The sequence below is a fragment of the Orbicella franksi genome, chromosome 14 (assembly GCF_964199315.1).
Source record: "Orbicella franksi chromosome 14, jaOrbFran1.1, whole genome shotgun sequence".
NCBI classification, from domain to species: Eukaryota; Metazoa; Cnidaria; class Anthozoa; order Scleractinia; family Merulinidae; genus Orbicella; species Orbicella franksi.
Genome location: NC_138158.1, coordinates 19,503,021 through 19,523,290, shown reverse-complemented (window position 1 = coordinate 19,523,290; position 20,270 = coordinate 19,503,021). Strand labels below are relative to the sequence as shown.

The following is a 20,270-nucleotide window of genomic DNA, read 5'->3' as shown; positions in this document are numbered from 1 at the left end:
ATTTTATTGGCTTTTTCAACGTTAAGAAAACATGGACACAGCTATAGGTTTAGGTTTCCTAGCCATTTGGTAATATCTTTCGCTCATCGTACGTTAAGTATAAATTAGCGTGTATTCCTCTAGTTTCCGTTATTTTCACATTCATGTAGAATGCTACTACCTTATACATATCTTTTTGTGTGTGTATGCATGTGCTCTCGCCGTTTCGTTTTTCAAGGTTAGTAAATTCTTGTCACCATTACGACATATTTTGGAAAATCCCGTAGTAAAATCCTTTAATGGCGTCAGCTTTGACAATGTTGGCGCCTAAAATAAAACCACTGACCTTACCTCACGAGCGCGCTTTCACTGACGGGAAGCCTTGGTTTTGTATATATGAGTTATTGACTGATCTTGTTTGGTCAAGATGGCTGAACATTGACCAAGTTCTTTCTTTTACGTGTTTATGGACCGAGAGCGCCGTCTTGGCCGCTCGGGAAGCCAATCACAGCGCAGGATTTGGTTTATCTTGCCCGCTCACGGAACTAACCATAAAACAACTTACTCTTACTAAGGTCTAAATGTTTCTTTTTATTAAAATACAAACTTTATATCTTCAGCGGGCAGCACGCCATCGGGATTTCCAAGAGTAGTTAAGAATCCTCGATACGCTGAAGTAACGAGTGGAGATAATGGTTCGTTTGAGTGTAATGCCACAGGAAACCCACTCCCGGTGATAACGTGGCTGAAGGAATCAATGCCCCTCGACTTGTCAGACCCAAGAATCAGCATACCCAAGCCAGGGGCCGTGAAAATCACTAGTGTCCAGGCTTCTGACGCCGGACGGTACACGTGTGTTGCGACCAATAGCCTGGGGATGGTGTATTCACGTGTCGCAACCCTCAGACACAAAGGTTTGTGCCAAAACGATAAATAAATTTTTTTTAATTATGTCGGTGGAATACTGTCAGAAAGAGCGCGATTAGAACTTGGAAGTTTCCTTGCGTGACGCGCGTGGTTATGGTCTTGTTCTCGCGCGTTGGAATCCAGTGCTTGAATTAGTCACTTACCAATCAGAAGGATTGGCAGGAAGTAAAGCGGCAGTAAAATTGGCGAAGGATGGCAGGGAGTAAATTTTAATTCAGTGGAAATTTAATGCGAACATGAAAATTCACATCTCTGTGCCCTTTTCCTAACTGATCGAAAACATTTTGTACTTTTCAAAGGGCTTTCTGAAGGGACTTCAAGGCTGTTGACATTGGTTACACGTAACTAACGTTAAAATTCTTCCATTGTAGTCTCTTACAAGAAACCAGTCATCACCAGTCCCCCTCAACCTGTCACAGTCGACCCAGAAACAGTTGTCTACTTGAATTGCTCGGCCACAGGTTACCCAAAACCATCTATAGTGTGGGAACGTGACGGCGTCAGACTCGCAGGGGGAAGTGCTGATGGCGTGTTGACCGTTCAAGATATTCAGAAGTCTGGGAACTACACTTGCCTTGCAGTCAATAACAGAGGACAAGCTCGAGCCTCGGCTTACGTCACTGTACGAAGTAAGTCGAATGCGTTCTACTGTCTTAAAGTGTCTTCATTGAAAACTGCGTGAAAACATAGCCTATACCTTAGTAAAAAAAAAATAATAAACAACTGTATCTTGCAAATAGAGCAACATAAAGTTATTCGTTAGCAGACAAGAGTTTCATCCACGGACTTGTGCATAGCATAATAAACAGTACTACATGAAAGCACTGCTCAATAGCTTTCATTTGAATGGTCACACACTAGGGTTTTATCCACGGACTTAAAAGTTAGAACCACCTTGTATAGCATACTAAACAGTACCACATGAAAGCACTGCTCAATAGCTTTCATTTGAATGGTCACACTAGGATGTCGTCCCCAGACTTAAATGTTACTACCACCTTTTACAGCATAATAAACAACACCGCATGAAAGTACTACTCAATAGCTTTCACTTGAATGGTCACACATTAGGGCTTGAATCATCTTGTACGGCATAATAAACAGCACTACATGAAAGTACTGCCCAGTAGCTTTCATTTGAATGGTCACACACAAGGGGCTTCTTCGACACTGTGGGAGGCCACAGGAAAAGGTCGAATTCAAGATCTTCACCTGAAACTGGCCCAGTTCTTGACAAATCATGCAGCTGCTAAAACGGTAACACATTACGACATGGTTGTATCTCTTGCAGAATTGCCATTCGCTCCAACAAGACCCACCACAACGCAGATAACTGCAGACTGGATCACCATCACATGGAAGCATGGAGGAGGCCCCCAGGTGGACTCTTACACCTTATACTATCGCGCCAAGAGCTCGAGTCAGTGGATAGTCATCAAAGACATTCGTGGCCGAACTTCTATGAGTTTGAAGGAACTCCAGCCTTATACTACTTATCAGTTTCGCCTGTTTGCTCTGAACGACCTGGGGACCAGCAAACCTAGTCCTCTGGCTGAATTCAAAACATCCCCAAAAGGTTTGTATTTCAGGAGGTCCCGTCTCACAACTCATCATAATTAATTCCGTGGGATGTAAAGGAACCCACAGACTGATCGAAAAGAGTAGGAGATGTAGTTCCCGGTGTGGTGGTCTATCTCTCATCTGATGGTTAAATGCTCGGAGGTATTAGCTGCATAAGCTACTCTGAAATCCGAGGGTAAATAAAGTAATGTATGTATGTAGCAGTATTTCACACGCGCTTGAGCAGATACGGAGAGGGAGCCGAGAGTTAATGGCGCTGATCGCTGGTTCATGTTCTTCTCTTCGATGCTACAGAGTAATATATCAAAAAACAAAAGACCGTCTTTGACCACATTTCCAAACACCGAGAACAGAGTTAAAAATACAACGCGTAGCGGTGTATTTTTGATTAGCGTCGAGTAGTTTACAAACGTGGTCTTACATGTTTTGATATATATTCTCAATCGAAACTGAAACTAAGGAGAAAACAGTTAAATACAATCGTAAATCTGATAATCTGTGATAGATCAGGTATCCAAACACCGTCCCCCAACGGGATGAATGCTTTATGAGTTTGAGAAGTGGAGTTTAAAACACGACCATCCAGAGCCGCTCCAAATCCTCCATTTGGTCAGTATCTCAACAACTGAATTCTCATCTAAGCGGTGCAGTGGCCCCAGTTAGAGCAGTAATGGGAATTTCCAGCTTCATGTTCCTTTCACGTGTAAACCAAAACTTCCTACTTGTACATGGTGGTTTCCATCACCTTTACAGCTCTGCGGTAAACCGTTGGTACCGGCATGGCAAAGGTCTTTGATTCGAAACCCGAGAATGACTATGATTTTTGGTAGTGAGGGTATAGGGGTGTCTGTAATCTGGATTGTTTTTCACTGTGTACTTCATAAAGTGAAGCCTTGGAGCCGACTGGCTGCCGGAGCTTATTCCGGTTTCTGTAGCATGAAGCGGCTAGGAGTATTTCTACTCACCCTGGACGGAATGCTAGTCCATCGCAGGTCATTCCCCTGCAATTTATTAGGTTTCCCCAACAATTCGCCGGTACGCATTTATATTCCTGGGTGGAGAGAGGCACTGTGAGAATTAAGTGTCTTGCCCAAGAACACAACACAATGTCCCAGGCCAGGGCTCGAACCCGGACCGCTCGATCCGGGGACGAGCGCTCTAACCGTGAGGCCACCGCGCCTCCCTCCGTGTACTTAATGCGTATGTACTTTTCCTTCCATCCTCAGCACCCGGAACACCACCAGGGAACATCCAAGCCAAGGGACTCTCAGACACCTCATTCGAAGCAACATGGCTGCCACCAAGCCAACCAAATGGCGAGATCCTTGGATACCGGCTGTACTACGTGACTGATCCAAAGCTTAAGATCGACCAGTGGTTGTACAGGGCGTCAGCAGATAACCAGACCCAGATCACAGGACTTCTTAAAATGACAACGTACTACTTTAAGCTGATCGCTTACAACAGCGCTGGTGAAGGACCTCTCTCAGATCTGTTCGCTGTGATGACTGCACAGGGTGGTGAGTGGTCACTTACTCGAAGAAGAGGCACCCCTCCCTTATAGTTATCATTGTCGATCCTTTTTAACCCGTGATTTGCGTAAGAAAGCTGCAGTTTATAGTGGTCGATCGTGACCAAGGCACTCAAAAGGTCGGTGTAAGGTTGCTTGTAGGCGGGGAATGGTACTCTTAGAGTAAAGTGTCCGCCTGACAAGGCAAGGTCTGAACCCATCGTAGAGAACTTGATCTAGAGTCTGACGAAACAATTAATGGGCCACAACGCCTGCCAAACCTGCGGAGTTGTCCAGAGATATGCTTTAACGCCAATCTTGTTCCCAGAGCCTTCGTTGCCCTTGTCCAGCGGCTTCGTTTTCCCGTTCCGCTAGGCAAGGGTAACGAAGGCTCTGGGAACGAGATTGCTTTAACACCTATGAACTTTAAGACCCATAACACCCTATCACTTATGCCTCTCGTCTTAAGGGTTTACTAAAACGAGAGAAATATTTAACAAATTATTTTGCTTTTCAGCACCCGGGCAGCCGGAACAGGTCAAAGTGACAGTACTTTCATCGCAGTTAATTCAAGTCACGTGGCAAGCCCCAAAGTACTCTGGGAACGGCGTGATCGGCTATGAGGTCTATTACAACAAATCGACCGCTGCCAAGGAAACCATGATTACTGTCGGAGATCAAACATTCGGTCAAGAGATAAGACACCTCAGACCATACACTTATTACCAAGTACAGGTGGCGGCGAAGTCCTATGGTGTTACAGGGCCAAAATCATTTGCCAAGGTTGTCCAAACACTGGAGGACAGTAAGTTGTAAAGAGCTAAGTCACGAAGCTAAATTACCGTTTGCACAACTTGGAAAGTTTAGCCTAAATTTTTCAAGTTCGTTATTTGTCATGCGTGTCAATCGTCTCCATCCTTAAACATCCTTGTTTCTTTATGTTTTATTATTATCTCTTTGGTGTTTCTCTATCTACTATTTTCAGGTTTGCTTCAATTTTTGTACGTGGCCAAAATTAATTCAAAATGCTGTTACTGAGCTGAGTGATTTGATCTAGCAGCCCCCTTTCAAATAAGACAACCCTCGACTACCCTTAGCTGTTTAAAAAGCCTTGCTGTAAGAAGCGTCATGTTTCAACAAACGAATAAACTATTTTCGTTCTTGTTGAATTGTATAGTTCCCAGTGCCGCTCCCGCGAACATCCGGAGTAAGGGACTGGACTCCACTAGCCTGGAAATCAGCTGGGATCCACCTCCCCCCAGACATCGCAACGGACGCATTACAAACTATACCGTCAAGTATAGGGAGAAGGGGGGACGCGCAAGGTGAGTCTGAAAATACTTAGTACGCATGTCATTTATAAAGGAAATTCTTCACATTACGTCTTAGTTTCCTTTCTTACATCGTGACTTCCTCAAATGATACATAAGATGGTGTTAAGAAGTACAATGGCCACCACGTTAAGAAGGCTACATGTGCCTCGTTATTTCGGCCACTTTATTCTGGCCTGAACAAAAGCTCAATCAGTCATTTTCCTATTCACCCCTTTAATGGGGCAAGAGTTTTGTGGCACGTGAGCGGATTGATGGGGTTCCGCTCTTCATAGTAGTGCTCGAAAATAGCCTCGCGATAGTTGCCCTTGCTAATTCTCCGTAAGGTATTTTGATAAAAGTTTCAACCCCAATCTTTTTTTTCCTACAGACTATTGCAAATATTGTTCTTTTTCTTTAATTTAAGATAGCTGCATCTAAATTCATGGTTTTAAAGTCAGAGTATATGAAACTTAGAATTTTTCGCGAGGTTCATTACCCGTTTATACTTGTCTTTACAGTTTTGTGAACGTGGATGGAATAAAGTCCTCAATTCGTCTTCATAATCTCAAGAAGTACACTACATATTTTGTGTGGATATCAGCGAGTACCTCTATTGGCACTGGTCCTACGTCTAACAAGCACACATTCTCCACAGCGGAGGATGGTGAGTATGTTTCCAGTTTCCACTGTGCAACGTTTCTCGCCCCCCCCCCCCCCCACCCCGCCCCCTTCCCCTTCCTCTACCGGGAGTGGGGACGCCCATACGAACAGTTCGGGATGCTCGTTGGAAAATTTGAATTCACCCCCTAGAGGAGACCAATCTGAACTCAAGCTTTATTTGACCCTTAAAAGATACCACTTAAAACGGAGTAGGCTTGATTGCCAGCCACTGTTCAGGAAAGGAGCACGTGCTGGTAGACCGGACTTGAGAGACCGACGGAAAGCGAGCCTAAAAACAGAAATAAGAGCGTGTCTTTTGTTATTATTTCTTCGATTGCACCCTAAAAGATACTTTGACAGCTTAAAATAGTGGCGTTTTGGTCGCCCTAAACGCCCTAAATGAGATCAGAATCCTTGATTTATACCCCACCCCTAAGGTAGACTACGAGCATCCCCGACCTTTTCATATGGGAGTCGCCCCCTTTCATTTGAATGGCCACACTTGAGGGTTTCATTCACAGACCTAAACGCTAGAATCACCTTGTACAGCATAATAAATGGTACCACATGAAAGTACTGCTCAATAGCTTTCATTTGAATGGTCACACATGAGGGTTTCATCCACAGACTTAAACGCTAGAACCACCTTGTATAGCATAATAAATAGTACCACTTGAAAGTACTGCTCATTTGCTGAATAGCTTTTATTTGAGTTGTCATGCTCGAATGGACGTTTTAATCTAGAGAGAAACCGTTTTTGCTTCCCTTGTTTTGATGCCTTATGCGTTTGCAATTCATTTCTTTGAGAGACGCATTACTTAGATTTCTCATTGGTAAAATCTCAGCGATACTTTCTAGAAATGGAGGACGGCTGTCTGTCTGTCTGTCTGTCTGTCTGTCTGTCTGTCTTTATATGTTATCACTGTTTGTTTGCATGGATCTTTCATACACTCGCCGTTGGTATCAGTGCACTTAAAGACTCGTCTTGTTAACGGGCGATAATTTCTGAATTCCACGGGATCGCGAATCCTGTTAAAGTAATTACATCTTCTGGATTAATTTAACGCCTCTGATCAAAATTATATATAGATACAGGCAACGAAGTTCAACGAACTGGACATTTGGGAATTCATGACAAAGATAGTTTTGTTAAATGGTCGGTGGGAAAGATTTTCCCATGCATTTGCGGAGTACTATACGAGGTGTGAACCAGAGAGGGTCATATTTGTTAAGAGGAATTTCGGTGAAACTATCTGTAAATTAGTCAAACAGGAAACTTATTAGTTATTGAAGCTCATTACTCGGGGACTTGCCATCTTTGCGGTTGTGGCTGGTCAAATAATACCTTCGTACCTGTTTTAAATTGTTGCAATTTGTGATTATTCTAATAACTTATCCATAATAGGGGTTGTTTGTCGCTATTTTGAGCCTCGATCTTGCATTCATAATTTTTCGAATTAACATTCCAAGATGCCATGCTTGCAATTTTTTGTTTAGTGCCTTCCACAATGAGTAGGCTTTCAACCATTCATCTGAACTTATGTACGACGTTTTGTGTTCGTAATCTCACGCAAGCACACAAATAATTGGACGCTGTAAAGAGACTTAAAGACGTGTGTTTGTTACGTTAGACACACTTGCCTGTTGGTTTACAGAGTGGTCATTGTGGCGAACAACATCTTTTTTGTGGGTTATAATTAGCAGAAAATGTGTCTGAATTCTTTCCAGTATGTGTATTTCCGATTTCGTGAGACAATAATGACCGAGACAGCTAAGGGTCGTGTTAACCAGTGTAGTTTATGCCTGTCTGAATTCTTTGCAGTTTGTGCACTTCCGATGTCGTCTGATCTTTTGCCCTTTAATGAGCGAACCATATTTTTGTATTTGCCCTATAATGAACAAGTAATTGTAGAGTGCTGTTCTGGAATGTCTGTTCTGGGAAATTTCATCCATGTTTCTTTGGTTGTTATCCAGTCTTAAGTTTATCAGGAGAATCTTTGTTTATAATTTTTGCCACATTAGCATAAGCAATACAGTTTGCGATGGAGCTACAAAAACATTACTTCTGAATATTGAACTGGCATAGCACGATTAACTGTCCCAAGGAATTTGAGCCCGATCATGGATGTATTGAACATGTGTGTCTAGCTAGATGTCTTCTCTTCGCAAAGACGTATGTTAATGAGGAAAAATGAAATCAATGATGTCAGCAAAGATTCGCCCATAATCTCGTCTGTTTTTGTTTCATTTCCAGTCCCCAGTGGAGCACCGCGTCAGCTCAAATTCAGAGTGGTGAATTCTTCCGTCATTGTAGTCCGCTGGTCAGAGCCACTGCAGCAGCAGGATGGCCGTATCCAAGGTTACTCAGTGTTCTACCAGAAAGTGGATGATCAAGGAAACCAACTGAATCCACCACCCCTCCCTGAAGTCAAATACTCTGAATCTTGGGATTCCTTGGTAAGCAGTTCGTGTTGGAATTTCCAAAAAAAGTAGCTTTCGACGAAGAAAAACCTGCGATAGCATTTCCTGTCTCCAATTTCCGCGAGCTTATTTAAGAGATCAAAGTATTCATGAGATAATGAGTCGTCGACTCATTGACACATCATCCGGCCTCATTTGACTCATAAAACATGAGGATCCAGTCCCCGGGAGCACGCCTCGAGAATATGATAGAAGCCTTTACGGAGAAAGAGATTCTGACTTCATCCACTTCCCTTTTCTCTAAATGTCTAGTAAGCAGCTGCTACACCTGCAATATACAGCGAGAAATTTGTTTCGGTGACAATGCACACACCTCACTTGTTTCTTCAAGCAATGTTCTCCATTTACAATCTACAGAGTGTTGTTTTAACCGAACTGGAAGCCGAGACGACGTACCAGATCGAGGTTGCAGCATACACCGTAAAAGGAGACGGCGCCCGCAGTGTGCCAGTGTTAGCTAAGACCTTAGCGAAAGCCCCGGATGCTCCATACATTTTCAGTACTAAGCCAATTTCCACTCCAAGCACGGGGTTGACAATCAAATGGAGGACTTCGGTGAGCAATGTGCTCTCTTACAAGTTGCGATACGGAAAGTCCTTACAGCGCCTGCGCGGACGGGATCCGCCTGTCAAGATGAAAGAAATGACGTTTCTTCCGCAGACAAAGGAGCATCCATTTAGAGACCTTAGTAAGTGTCTGTAGTATTACAAACAACTCTCTGGGGTTGCGGAATTTATGTTTTTTTTGTTTTATCTCATCTCTTATCCGGTTCCTTCGTTCGTCCATAAGTTCGCCTGTCAATTAATCAGTCGGTTGTTTGTTTGGTAAATTCTCCTGTCAGTCACTCAAGCAGTCAGCCAGTCAGTCGGTCGGTCGGTAGGTTAGACAGTCAGTGAGTCAGTGAGTCAGTCAGTCAGTCAGTCAGTCAGTCAGTCATTCATTCATTCAGTCAGTTATTAATTGTAGTTATTTTATGTATCTTATTAGTACACGACCCCACAAGCTTGTTAGCTTTGACGTCTTTTATCGTGTATAAATAAAGGTTGTATGTATGTATGTATGTATGTATGTATGTATGTATGTATGTATGTATGTATGTATGTAGTTAGTCATTCAGTCACACAATCAGTCAGTCAGACAATCAGATAGTCAGTCAATCAATCAGTCACACGGTCATTTAGTCAGTCAGCTAGTGAGTGAGTGAGTGAGTGAGTGAGTCAGTCAGTCAGTTAGTCTGTCTGTCTGTCTGTCTGTCAGTATCAGTCACAGAACGAGACAACTATACAGGCAATCGTCAATCATTTCACTATTTTTATAATTCCGTTTTTCTGTTTAATTAAGCTATCGCATTTTTATCTTTTTCTCTTTGTTTTTTTTTTTTGTCTGCCCTTGCCCTTTAAGCGTCCATTAACTTCTCTCACGATAGCTGACTCCTCTCTCTCTTCTTTCCAGATCCTGGCGTATGGTATCTGTTCAAAGTATCTACACGAACCAAAGCTGGGTGGTCACCAGAAACTTCCCACTGGGTTGAGATGCCACCCGGTCCACCCACAGGTCCTCCTCTTCAATTGAGGGCCTCTCCTGTGTCATCAACTTCAATTCGTGTGACGTGGCTGGAGCCAGATGTGTGGAAGAAAAACGGTCCTCTGATTGGATACTCCGTGTTGTACAATCCTCTTAATCGAAGGGGCCAATCTTTGGTGAAAAATATCACCAACCCGAACCAAACTAGAGTGCTCTTGACGCGCCTAAGGATGTTCACTGATTATGAGATTCGTGTTCGAGCCCTGGGACAAAAGGGACCTGGTCCCTTGAGTCGCCCTGTCATTGAAAAGACAAACGAAGATGGTAGGTCTTCCGCTTGACTAGATGTTAATAACTTAAATCTGGCTTTGTTGACGCAGTCAGTCTATTTTTTTTCTATTATTATTATTTTGGCAACTTAATCAGGCTCGTGCAATGGCTGTATTTAGAAGTAAGATAATTTATGTTATATACGTGCTTTGTTGGGTATTGTTTAAATTTGTAAGTAACGAAACTGTTCTAGATAAGCTTCTAAAATCTGTAAGCTGCTTGGTAATAACTGCATGCCTTAACCGCTCTACCTATGTTGCTTTCAGTTCCCAGTCCTCCACGTAACCTCGTGGCTAAGGCCCGTAGCACCGACTCTGTTGCGGTGTCGTGGAAATCGCCCCAGTTCCCCAACGGCAAGGTGTCGAGTTATTTAGTAATCTACTCGGACGATTCAAACATTCCCCTTGATCAGTGGAGCTCAATGGGAGCCAACGGACTTAACGCTAGTTTAAAGGCTCTGTCACGTGACACGAAGTACTGGATTTGTGTGGCCGCTGAGACGCGAGTTGGCCTGGGCAATTTCTCTTTACCAGTCTCCGCAAAGACCCTTAAATATGACTGTAAGTAAAGGGCGCCCCGCACAACTTGTTTCCTAATAAATCTCGTTCCCAGGGTCTTGTTTTCAACCTGCCTCCCGAAACTAGGTGAAACAAGGTCCTGGGAAGGAGATTTCAAAGGACTGTTTCCACTTTTTTACGAGGACCAGAGTCAACTGCATAATTTATGTGTACGTAACTAATTATGGCTTTTTTGTTTTATGTGTAACGTTCTGTGTGCTTGTTTTGTGTCTAGAAAACATTAAAACTCCTTATTGTAGTTTAGTTTTGTTTAGGCGTAGAAGTGCTTATTTGTATTAAACGCATACATTATTAACCTTTGTTTTGTTTGCAAAGAAATTCTGCCTGCTGTAAAGCTTCTCCGCGTTTGCAAACGTTTGAAATACTTTTTTCATTGCGTGTTCTTGTAGTGCCAGAAGCGTGCCGAGAACTGGAAGTCGATAATGGCGGTAGCGACTCGGTTGTGTTAAATTGGAAGCCGCCGGTCACAGATGCTGGAATAACAAAGTATCAGGTACTGGTCTCAAGGTGAACAAAGTCACGCAACGTTTCACCATGATAGGCGTTGCGTGATGGCGAGGAGAATGGAAATGTGACGTCCCAAATAGTTGTATGAAGAAGACCATCAAGAACTTCAATGAACTGATAGAAATAGTTAATGGATTCTGAGTGCAAATAGACAAAGTGAACTTTCTGCTCAGCGAATAGAAAACTGCATTCTGCGACTAGTTTTCTGTGAGCTACAAATGTACCCTTTATGTGAGTCACATTATATTGAACTTTTTGGCGTTTTTCGAAATTACCTTTGGGTTGAAGAATTCTTCAACATAATTAATATTACATAACTTAGCTGGAAAAACATTAGAGAGGCAATAATAAGCCAAAACGAACAAGCATAGTTAAGACTGGGAGAGGTTAAAATGGAAAAACGAAAGATTGACTTTAAAAATTTTAGACAGCCGTAACGTGGCTTCTTAAAATATCAAGTGTGTATAGTCCGATGTTATAGAGCATTTTCAGTCACGTGACCAGCAGCTATGCAAATGTATTGAAACAAAAACAAATTACCTAAGGAAAGAGTTCAATTCCCTCAGGATCGGTTTTGGTACACCAACACGGCCGCCGTTTTATTGTTTTGGAACACCAATATGGCTGCCGTGACGTCATGTCCATACGCTTTATTTACAACTCTAACTTTTTTTTTTGGTTTTCTTCCATCCACAGATTACATATTCGGGTTCAAAATCCTACAAAGAAAATGGTGAATTCAAACAGCTGTCACACACTCGTGAAGTCAAATTGGACGCAGTTTCCCCTGGTCTTCAGTCGCGCACTTTGCAAGGTCTTGTTCCTCACACAACCTACCAGATAGAATTGTCAGCTTTTAATTCCATGGGCGAAGGACCGAAGATAGCACTGACTCTGAAAACAGATAAAGGTAGACCTCCACCGCTACAGAGGCCGGTGATTATCGAAAACGAACTTTCGGACGAGTTTGTTCCCATAGAGCTGGAGCCCGCCTCAGAGAGAAACGGGCCGATAAGGTACAATAGAACTCATTTTTCTCACTACAAAATCATTGCACAATAACCAACCGAGTGATGAGAATAACGAACACGATCAACTAGTGCAACTAGATGTAAATCTAATTGGTAGGCCTCCCTGTTGCCAATAAAAAGAACTAATTGTTTCAATTGAAAGAAAAATGACATGATAAATGGCCCATTTAATTCATCTTGGTAACGCTCAAACGTAAAGCGATGAAAGCCTTTATGCAATATGGTAACATTGGTGTTATTTTACATACAGTTACTACATAGTGGTTGTAGTACCGCTGAGGAAGAGCAACCAACTGCCCAAAGATAAGATACCGGATGATTTCTTCAAAGAAGTGAGGCGCAGACGAGAGACCACTAAAAGGGACATTGATGAGCCCTATATTGCTGCCAAATTCAGTCCCTCCGAACTACCAAAGAGATTTAACGTGGGAGATAGAAAATTCAAAAATCTATACGGTTATTACAACAAGGAGCTGTCTGAAGGAGCCTATTACACAATGTTTACAAGAGCTTATGTCAAAAACGACAAAGGGGTAAGTAAGAGGTATTGTTAGGGTTGGTAAAACGTGAGAGGGGTTTAGACCACGTTTAACCATAAAATATATGCAATTACGTACACTTATATTTCGTTTTGTCTGGTTTATGATTAGATCTTAGTTTCTTTGTGTTAAGATAAGGACAACACCACAGCTATCTCACCTCGAGAACAACGATAAGATTAACGAATCAGCGTGCACCAAGAGACAATAATCTTTCGCGGCCACTCAATGCAACTGAGCGAAAAGCAAATTTCTTTGTGATCTACACTGTAGAGCCCGCTTTGATATAAGGTCCTCAGAGGATCTTTAGAATTTTTAACGGAAATAGTCCAATTTCTGTATTAGATGTTTTCGTTCCTTTGGGTTTATTTCGGTTTAATGTCATGTTACCGCGAAAATAAGGCAACTTTCTTCACTATAAGCCTAGGGCAAAGGTAAAGTCTGCGTGAAGTTTTTAATCAGGCCGGCGCTTATACTCTCCAGTTTTCTTAACATGAAGCGACTAGGAGTATTTCTACTCTCCCCTGGATGGGATGCTAGTCCATCGCAGGGTTACCCTTAGCATTAAATTTGCCGGTACCCATTTATACACCTTGGTGGAGCGAGGCGCTGTGAGAGTAAAGTGTCTTGCCCAGGAACACAACATAATGTTCCCAGCCAGGGTTCCAACCCAGACCACTTGATCCATAGTTGAGCGCACTAACCATGACGTCACTGCCTCACAATGCTATATAAAGCTCGAAAAGCTCGTAACAAATGGCTGTTTTTTCTCGTAGGAGGCGCTATACACTTCTAGTCCCTTTGTAACACCTGTTAAGTTCGGTAAGTATGTTTCCGCATTTTTGAACTGGTTAGGTTGGAACATTATATTAGTTATCACCCATTTTGTTTTCGTTTTTCATTATGTTTTACAAGGTGGTTCTATCTTTCGCATCTGTGGTTGAAACCCTAATGTGTAGCCATTCATTCGAAAGCTGTTGAGCAATACTTTCACGTGGTTATTACGCTGAACAAGGTGGTTCTGACGTTTAATTCTGCGAATAAAATTTAGTGTGTGACCAGTCAGATAAAAGCTACTGAGCAGTGCTTTCATGTGGTATTGTTTACTGTGCTCTACATGGTGGTTCTAAATTTAACGTCTGCGGACGAAACCCTAATGTGTGACCATTCAGGTGAAAGCTATTGAGCAGTACTTTTCTGTGGGGTCGAATGGTTTTTCATAATCAGAAATATTTATAATATTGCTATAACTGTTGCTAACCCCAGTTCGTCATATCAACCAGGTGCTAGCAACCAAGACGCAGTAATAAACACTGGGGCCAGGCAAGACCCTGAAGAACATACTGGAGGAGGACTGAATCTAATTTTTGTCATTATCCCAGTCGTGGCAGTCGTCGTTATCACAGCCATCGTTGTTCTTGCTGTACTGTTGTGCAGAAGGTGAGAATAATCTCGTTATCATTTATAAATGCAGTCGAACCACTCTTCCCTTGAAGGCTTCTCTGTTATGGCCGAGTTTGGCTCCATGACTAAGACAGTATGAGTTTCACTTGAAGCCGGAAACACAGAACTTCCAAACAGTTAGAGCGGTTTTCAATTGAGTGCCGTTAAATCAAAACCAGAGTAGTCACTCTAGCCAATCACAAAGGACACACAATCCAGTGAACCAATCAAAACTCGAAGTAAATACGTGTAGCTGACAGAAAGCGCGGGAAATCATGCGCGCGCGAGTCACGATTGGTTTTGATTTTACTTCTGATTGGATGGAAAAGTGGCGCGAGTTTCTTAAGACGATCGTGTAGCGCAGTAATGTAAAACCAACTATCTTTTCGCGTTCAAGTGAAAACCCTCTCAATTTGAAACTAGTAGATAGTAGTACTTGTTTCAAGCCATCCGTGAAACCACAGCAATTAACTTTGCGCTCCTCTCTGACATTATAGGAAGAAAAGGAGAGGTAAAAAGTCGAAATCTGCGAACGAAGATAAATCAGAACCGTCGGACCCAGTAGAAATGAAGAGAATGACAATTCAGACACCAGGTAATAGAGGCAATAAAAGCGTGCTGAGTGGTATATTGGCACGTGAGTGCACGCGTGCGTGTGCCTGCGTGCATGCGTGGGAGTCGCGCACGTATTCTTCGTGTGTAATACAAATGTATGCGAGGTTTTGATGAAACCTGACGTGAGTAATTCAGGTGAAAGGTACTGAAACAAATCATGCGTGCTTATAGATAAATCTACACGCAAGTGCGCACGTGCGTGGATGCGTGCGTGGGTGTCATGCTCGTATGCCTCGCACGTAAGTGTGAATGTAAGCGAGGCTGTGATGACACTTGGCGCGAGTGATTCAATTAAAAACTACTGAGTCTCACTACTGAGTTTGTTCTAAGAAGCCTGTGGATAAAGATCTTGCTTTTGGCAATTAAAATGAAAGTCATTGAACAGTACTTTAATGCGATGCTGTTTATTATCAAGTACAAATCTACTAAGTCACCCATAAGAATTAATATTTTATTTTCGCAACGTGATTTTTCTTTTTTTAGCCATGATGGACCACCCACCAATCCCTGTTTCTGAACTTGCTAAGCACAATAACAACTTGAAAGCTGACAACAACAACAAGTTCAGTCAAGAGTACAAGGTTGGTAATCAGTGCATCTATTGGTGACTTTCTCTTGTAGGGTGGAAAGACTAACTGACGGGTGTGGGGTGGGGATTCAGTATTTAGGGTTGAGCAAGGTTTCAGTATTTTAGGGTTAGCTTAGTATCTTGCGGTTAGCTTCGGGTTAGGTAGAGAATTAGAGAATTAGGTTAGGTTAGGGTTAGCTCTCCGGGTAGAGTTAGGGTTAGCAGTCAAATATTGTTAGGGTCACCCTTGCCCGTCACTTGTGTTGTTGTGCATACCCTTGGAAGACTTGCAAATAAAAGAATTTCACTTCGAAAACTATTTTTTAACAAGAGATTCATGTGTCTTGCAGTCTATCGAGCCAGGAGAGACTTTCACGTCTGATGCCTCAACACAGGTCTACAACAAATCAAAGAACCGCTATCATAATATATTTGCCTGTGAGTACAACATAACTTTGATATTTTAACCCTGCCTTGTTCCAGTACGGCTTTCTCCCAGGCGTTCACGGTCAATTGACTTCGGTGACGTAACGGAGACGATCGCCCCGACCATTTGTCCCGAAAACGATTGACCGCGGCGAAACATTGAGGCCTAGGAACTAGACAAACTCCAACCTGCATAGCAACGCTAACAGGAAGATTAACCTTTTTTTGGCTTTTATTTTTTTTCGCAGTTGATCATTCTCGTGTTCGCTTGGCAACCGTAGACGGTATTACAGGCACAGATTACATCAACGCTAACTTCTGTGACGTAAGTGTTACATCAGAAAATTACTCTTCTGATAGAGTTCGAAATTCTCTTATAACCACGGCAAACAACACCCCCTTCCCCCGAAAAGAAAAAAAAATTCCCTACTTCTTTTTTTCTTTTTTTAATTTTCGCAAAGTCCATGACTTACCACTCAAATTAAATATACGAAATTATGGGGTGTTGTCCCTAAGCCCCCTATCCCCAACCTCCTCCCTAACCCTCCATTCACGTGCACAATCCTAAAATTTTCGTTAAGTTGTAAAAAGACGTTTAAAAGATGTCGTTTGACATACTTAATGATGATTATTGTCATATTTGTAGGGTTATCGGAAAGAAAATGCGTACATCGCAACTCAAGGTAACTTTTTGCTATCCATTTACGTATTGGAACATTGTTTTATTTTTTATTTCAAGTACTTTATCAAATAAATCGTCTGATGCTTTTATGTTGTATTGATGGCGTTCTTTTTAACAGGTCCTCTTGAGGAAACAATAGATGACTTCTGGCGGATGATCTGGGAGTACAAGACGTTCACAATTGTCATGCTCACAGAACTAGAGGAAAATGGAAGGGTGCGTTAAGTTTCAAGTTCGTCGTTTATAATCCGTGTCAATCTTCTCCATCCTTAACCATCCTTGTTCCTTTATGGTTTATCATTATCTCTTTGGTGTTTTTTTATCTTAGTAAACTACTATTTTGAGGTTTTCTTCAATTTAAAGGGTAATTTTGCACGTGCCCAAAATAACTCAAAATACCGTGATTGTGCTGCTTAAAAGGATCTTTCAGAAATACTTACAATATATACTTCTTGAGAGTAACAGTGTTTTCTGCAAGAGCAGAACACAGAACTCAAAACAGTGATATTTGGTCACAATTTGGTCACGCAACTCACCAGGCTATCGCTCAATTTAGTAACGCATTAAGTAACCATGTCACGCGTTTCTGTTCTCAGATCAAATGTGCACACTACTGGCCGAGCGAAGGAACTGAACAATACGGTGATATCGAGGTCACTGCTACAGACTGGATTGAGTTCGCTAACTACACAATAACAACGTTTCAAGTCTGCAAGGTAAGTAAAACGACTCATTGATCTGCTGGATATAGAACAAATTAGTCCATGCTTTTTCGTTTTGGGCAGAAAAGAAAACTGTATTAGCCATGGGTTTTCCCGTTGACGTGAAATTCTCATTTTTGCGGTGACATTGATCCATAAAATGTTGAAATTGTATCACCTTAGAAGAAAAAAATCCGAGTTCCAGATGGGATTTGAACCCATGACCCTCCGAGATCTAGCCGGACGCTCTAACCACTGATGAGCAAGGGTGAAATGCGGGTATTTGACTAGGACCGCATTTCGCGGTCAAGCAGCCAAATAATGATTTGGCACATATGAACTCATAACTGCATCACGCAGCCACATTGAGACATCTCAAAGATGCAACCAATCGCCCTCCAAGGTGAGTATTACAATGAATATTAAATAAAGAAATAGCAATGTTTCTAATTAATCCATCTTTGTTAATTCAACAGGATGGCGCCCCACAGCCCAGGGAAGTCAAACATTTCCAATTCACTGGCTGGCCTGATCATGACCTCCCACCCCACCCTACTCCATTCTTAGCGTTCCTCAGAAGAGTACGCTTCTACAATCCTACGGACGCTGGTCCTATCGTGGTACATTGCGGGTAACAAACCGGTTTATTACCTGTTTTGATTAAAATTTGAGTGAAGTTTCTCTAGCAAATTGCAGTTGACTTACTATCATAACAATTCTTTTCTGTTTTTCGTTTTCTTTTTTGATTCATTGTAGTGGTGGTGTTGGTCGTACAGCGTGTTTCATCGTCATAGACTCCATGTTGGAAAGAGTCAAACATGAAAATACAGTCGATATTTACGGGCACGTGACGGTGCTAAGAACGCAACGTAACTTCATGGTACAAAAAGAGGTAAGTCGACGTTCTCGTTTTCAGTTGTAACGCCAAAAAAACACAACGGCCCACATGAAAATTTTCTTATTAACCCTTTTTTAAATCGTAAGGGTTTTATCCACAGTCTTAAAAGTTAGAAACACCTCGTACAACATTATAAAAAGTTCCACATGAAAGTACTACTCAATAGCTTTCATTTAAATGGTCACACACTAGGGTTTCGTTCAAAGACGGACAAGTTACAATGATCCAGTATTACAAAATAAACAGTACCACATGAAAGTGCGGCTCAATAGCTTTCATTTGATCGATAAGGTCACACACTAGGGTTTCACCAACAGACTTAAAAGTTACAATTACAATGAGCGAAACATTTCAGCGACTGAGAGCAAGGCTGCAACGCTTTTCCAACATTTTTTCTAGCGCTCACTCATCAGAGATTGATGTTCATTTTCCTGTGCAGGAACAATATATCTTCATCCACGACGCCCTCCTCGAAGCAGTGTCCTGCGGGAACACAGAAGTCCACGCGAGGAACCTGTTATACCACATCAAGCGACTGACGGAGCCTTGTCAAGGAGGAATGGCGGGTTTAGCCGAGGAATTTCGAAAGCTCAATAATCCCAGTCAAGCCCGACGACAAAAACAGGGCGCAGGAGGTCTGGCAATCAGTAGATCAAAGGAAAGACTAGCTAACATTCTGCCACGTAAGTAATCGTCTCTACTCTGCATTGTATTCAGGTAGGGGTGCCCAAGGACGGTTTCTTTCTCAAATGCTTTAAAGCGCTGCTTTAAGCAATCTGGAGCGCTTTCAAAGCTCGTTAGGTCAATTGTAGTCTGCGCTATAACGTTTTTATCTGTTTGGTCATTCTAAGAGAACTTGAGTCTTCTCGAATTTAATAGGGCTTTTTTGTCCATTTCCCGAAAGCCTTAGGTCTCATTGCCTTTCAGAAAATCAAAGCTGACCCTTTTTGGTACAAAACGACATTTTTAACATTCCAAAAACAAGAGACATTAAATTTCTCATTTCACGAAAGTTCGAGGTGATAATTCTTAAGAGAATCGGAGGGGATTAAAGGTCTTCTGAACAGATAATTCACTAAAACGATGTGTTAGGTGCCCTGTTCAAAGTATGTCTTAAGAGCATAGAACAGACTTTGTGTACGGAACTAAGTTCCTAGCGGATAACAGCTTACTGTGTTTCTCATCTTTCATCTCTCACCAGACGACACAACCAGAGTGCAATTACTATCCACTCGTGGTATTGAAGGCTCCAGCAGCATCAACGCAAGTTCTATAGACGTAAGTACAGACAAATTCCCTTGATATTTTTTGTCTACTCTTCTATTAATACTGTCTCGCGGAATTGTTAACCCACAATGCATTGCATCTTTCTCCAGGGCTATCGTCAGCGGGGCGCTTATATCGCTACCCAGGATCCTTCGCCAGATACGGTGGATGACTTCTGGAGGATGTTAATGGAGCAAAACTCGAACATCGTTGTCATGTTAACGCAACTTGACGAGGAAGACAGGGTATGCGAAACAAATTTGAGTGTGAAATAATTAGGGTAATACATCTAATGACGTAGTAACAATGGAGACAGATTGATGTAACTCAAAATATCAACCCTAACCTTGGAGAGCAGGGAGCAGTGATGCCGTATGTGGAATTTGCTGTTAGTTCTCGCCTTGTGCCGAAGGTTTTACTCTAGTTAATCTGGTTTCCCCCCTCCACAAAAACCGAAATACACAACTCAGCCACAGTGGCGGATCAAGGGGAAGGGCACGGGGGGCCCGGGGCCCCCTTATTTTGGGAAAGAAAAAAGAAAAAATCACAGAAGGAAGAAAAGCCGGCAGGGCAAGCAAACAACACCACCCCCCCCCCCCTCCCTAGCTCAAGGTCTGGATCCGCCACTGAGTCCAGCATAGAGGACCCGAATGAAAACCAGCTAAGGCTGATGGGGCTTCCTCCCCAAATATTGTATGTCATTGCGTATGT

General features: G+C 42.4%; 1 protein-coding gene across 5 annotated transcripts in view; it reads left to right on the top strand.

Moving 5' to 3' along the window:
• Window positions 1-20,270, top strand: part of LOC145467598 (receptor-type tyrosine-protein phosphatase delta-like) — a 59,627-nt gene that overhangs the window by 34,535 nt on the left and 4,822 nt on the right. For 4 of the 5 annotated variants that reach the window (XM_081451175.1, XM_081451176.1, XM_081451177.1 and 1 more), the window contains exons 5-32: window positions 600-893; window positions 1,278-1,535; window positions 2,198-2,482; window positions 3,714-4,007; window positions 4,515-4,802; window positions 5,175-5,322; window positions 5,829-5,974; window positions 8,225-8,427; window positions 8,809-9,139; window positions 9,904-10,299; window positions 10,572-10,865; window positions 11,273-11,376; window positions 12,087-12,406; window positions 12,672-12,954; window positions 13,737-13,782; window positions 14,244-14,400; window positions 14,901-14,998; window positions 15,502-15,599; window positions 15,937-16,024; window positions 16,261-16,337; window positions 16,659-16,695; window positions 16,813-16,910; window positions 17,291-17,410; window positions 17,872-18,026; window positions 18,152-18,287; window positions 18,733-18,976; window positions 19,495-19,571; window positions 19,670-19,804. In XM_081451175.1, the coding sequence (XP_081307301.1) occupies window positions 600-893; window positions 1,278-1,535; window positions 2,198-2,482; window positions 3,714-4,007; window positions 4,515-4,802; window positions 5,175-5,322; window positions 5,829-5,974; window positions 8,225-8,427; window positions 8,809-9,139; window positions 9,904-10,299; window positions 10,572-10,865; window positions 11,273-11,376; window positions 12,087-12,406; window positions 12,672-12,954; window positions 13,737-13,782; window positions 14,244-14,400; window positions 14,901-14,998; window positions 15,502-15,599; window positions 15,937-16,024; window positions 16,261-16,337; window positions 16,659-16,695; window positions 16,813-16,910; window positions 17,291-17,410; window positions 17,872-18,026; window positions 18,152-18,287; window positions 18,733-18,976; window positions 19,495-19,571; window positions 19,670-19,804 (5,210 nt within the window). The remainder of the gene's footprint in view (window positions 1-599; window positions 894-1,277; window positions 1,536-2,197; window positions 2,483-3,713; window positions 4,008-4,514; window positions 4,803-5,174; window positions 5,323-5,828; window positions 5,975-8,224; window positions 8,428-8,808; window positions 9,140-9,903; window positions 10,300-10,571; window positions 10,866-11,272; window positions 11,377-12,086; window positions 12,407-12,671; window positions 12,955-13,736; window positions 13,783-14,243; window positions 14,401-14,900; window positions 14,999-15,501; window positions 15,600-15,936; window positions 16,025-16,260; window positions 16,338-16,658; window positions 16,696-16,812; window positions 16,911-17,290; window positions 17,411-17,871; window positions 18,027-18,151; window positions 18,288-18,732; window positions 18,977-19,494; window positions 19,572-19,669; window positions 19,805-20,270) is intronic. The other variant, XM_081451178.1, reaches the window with a different exon arrangement.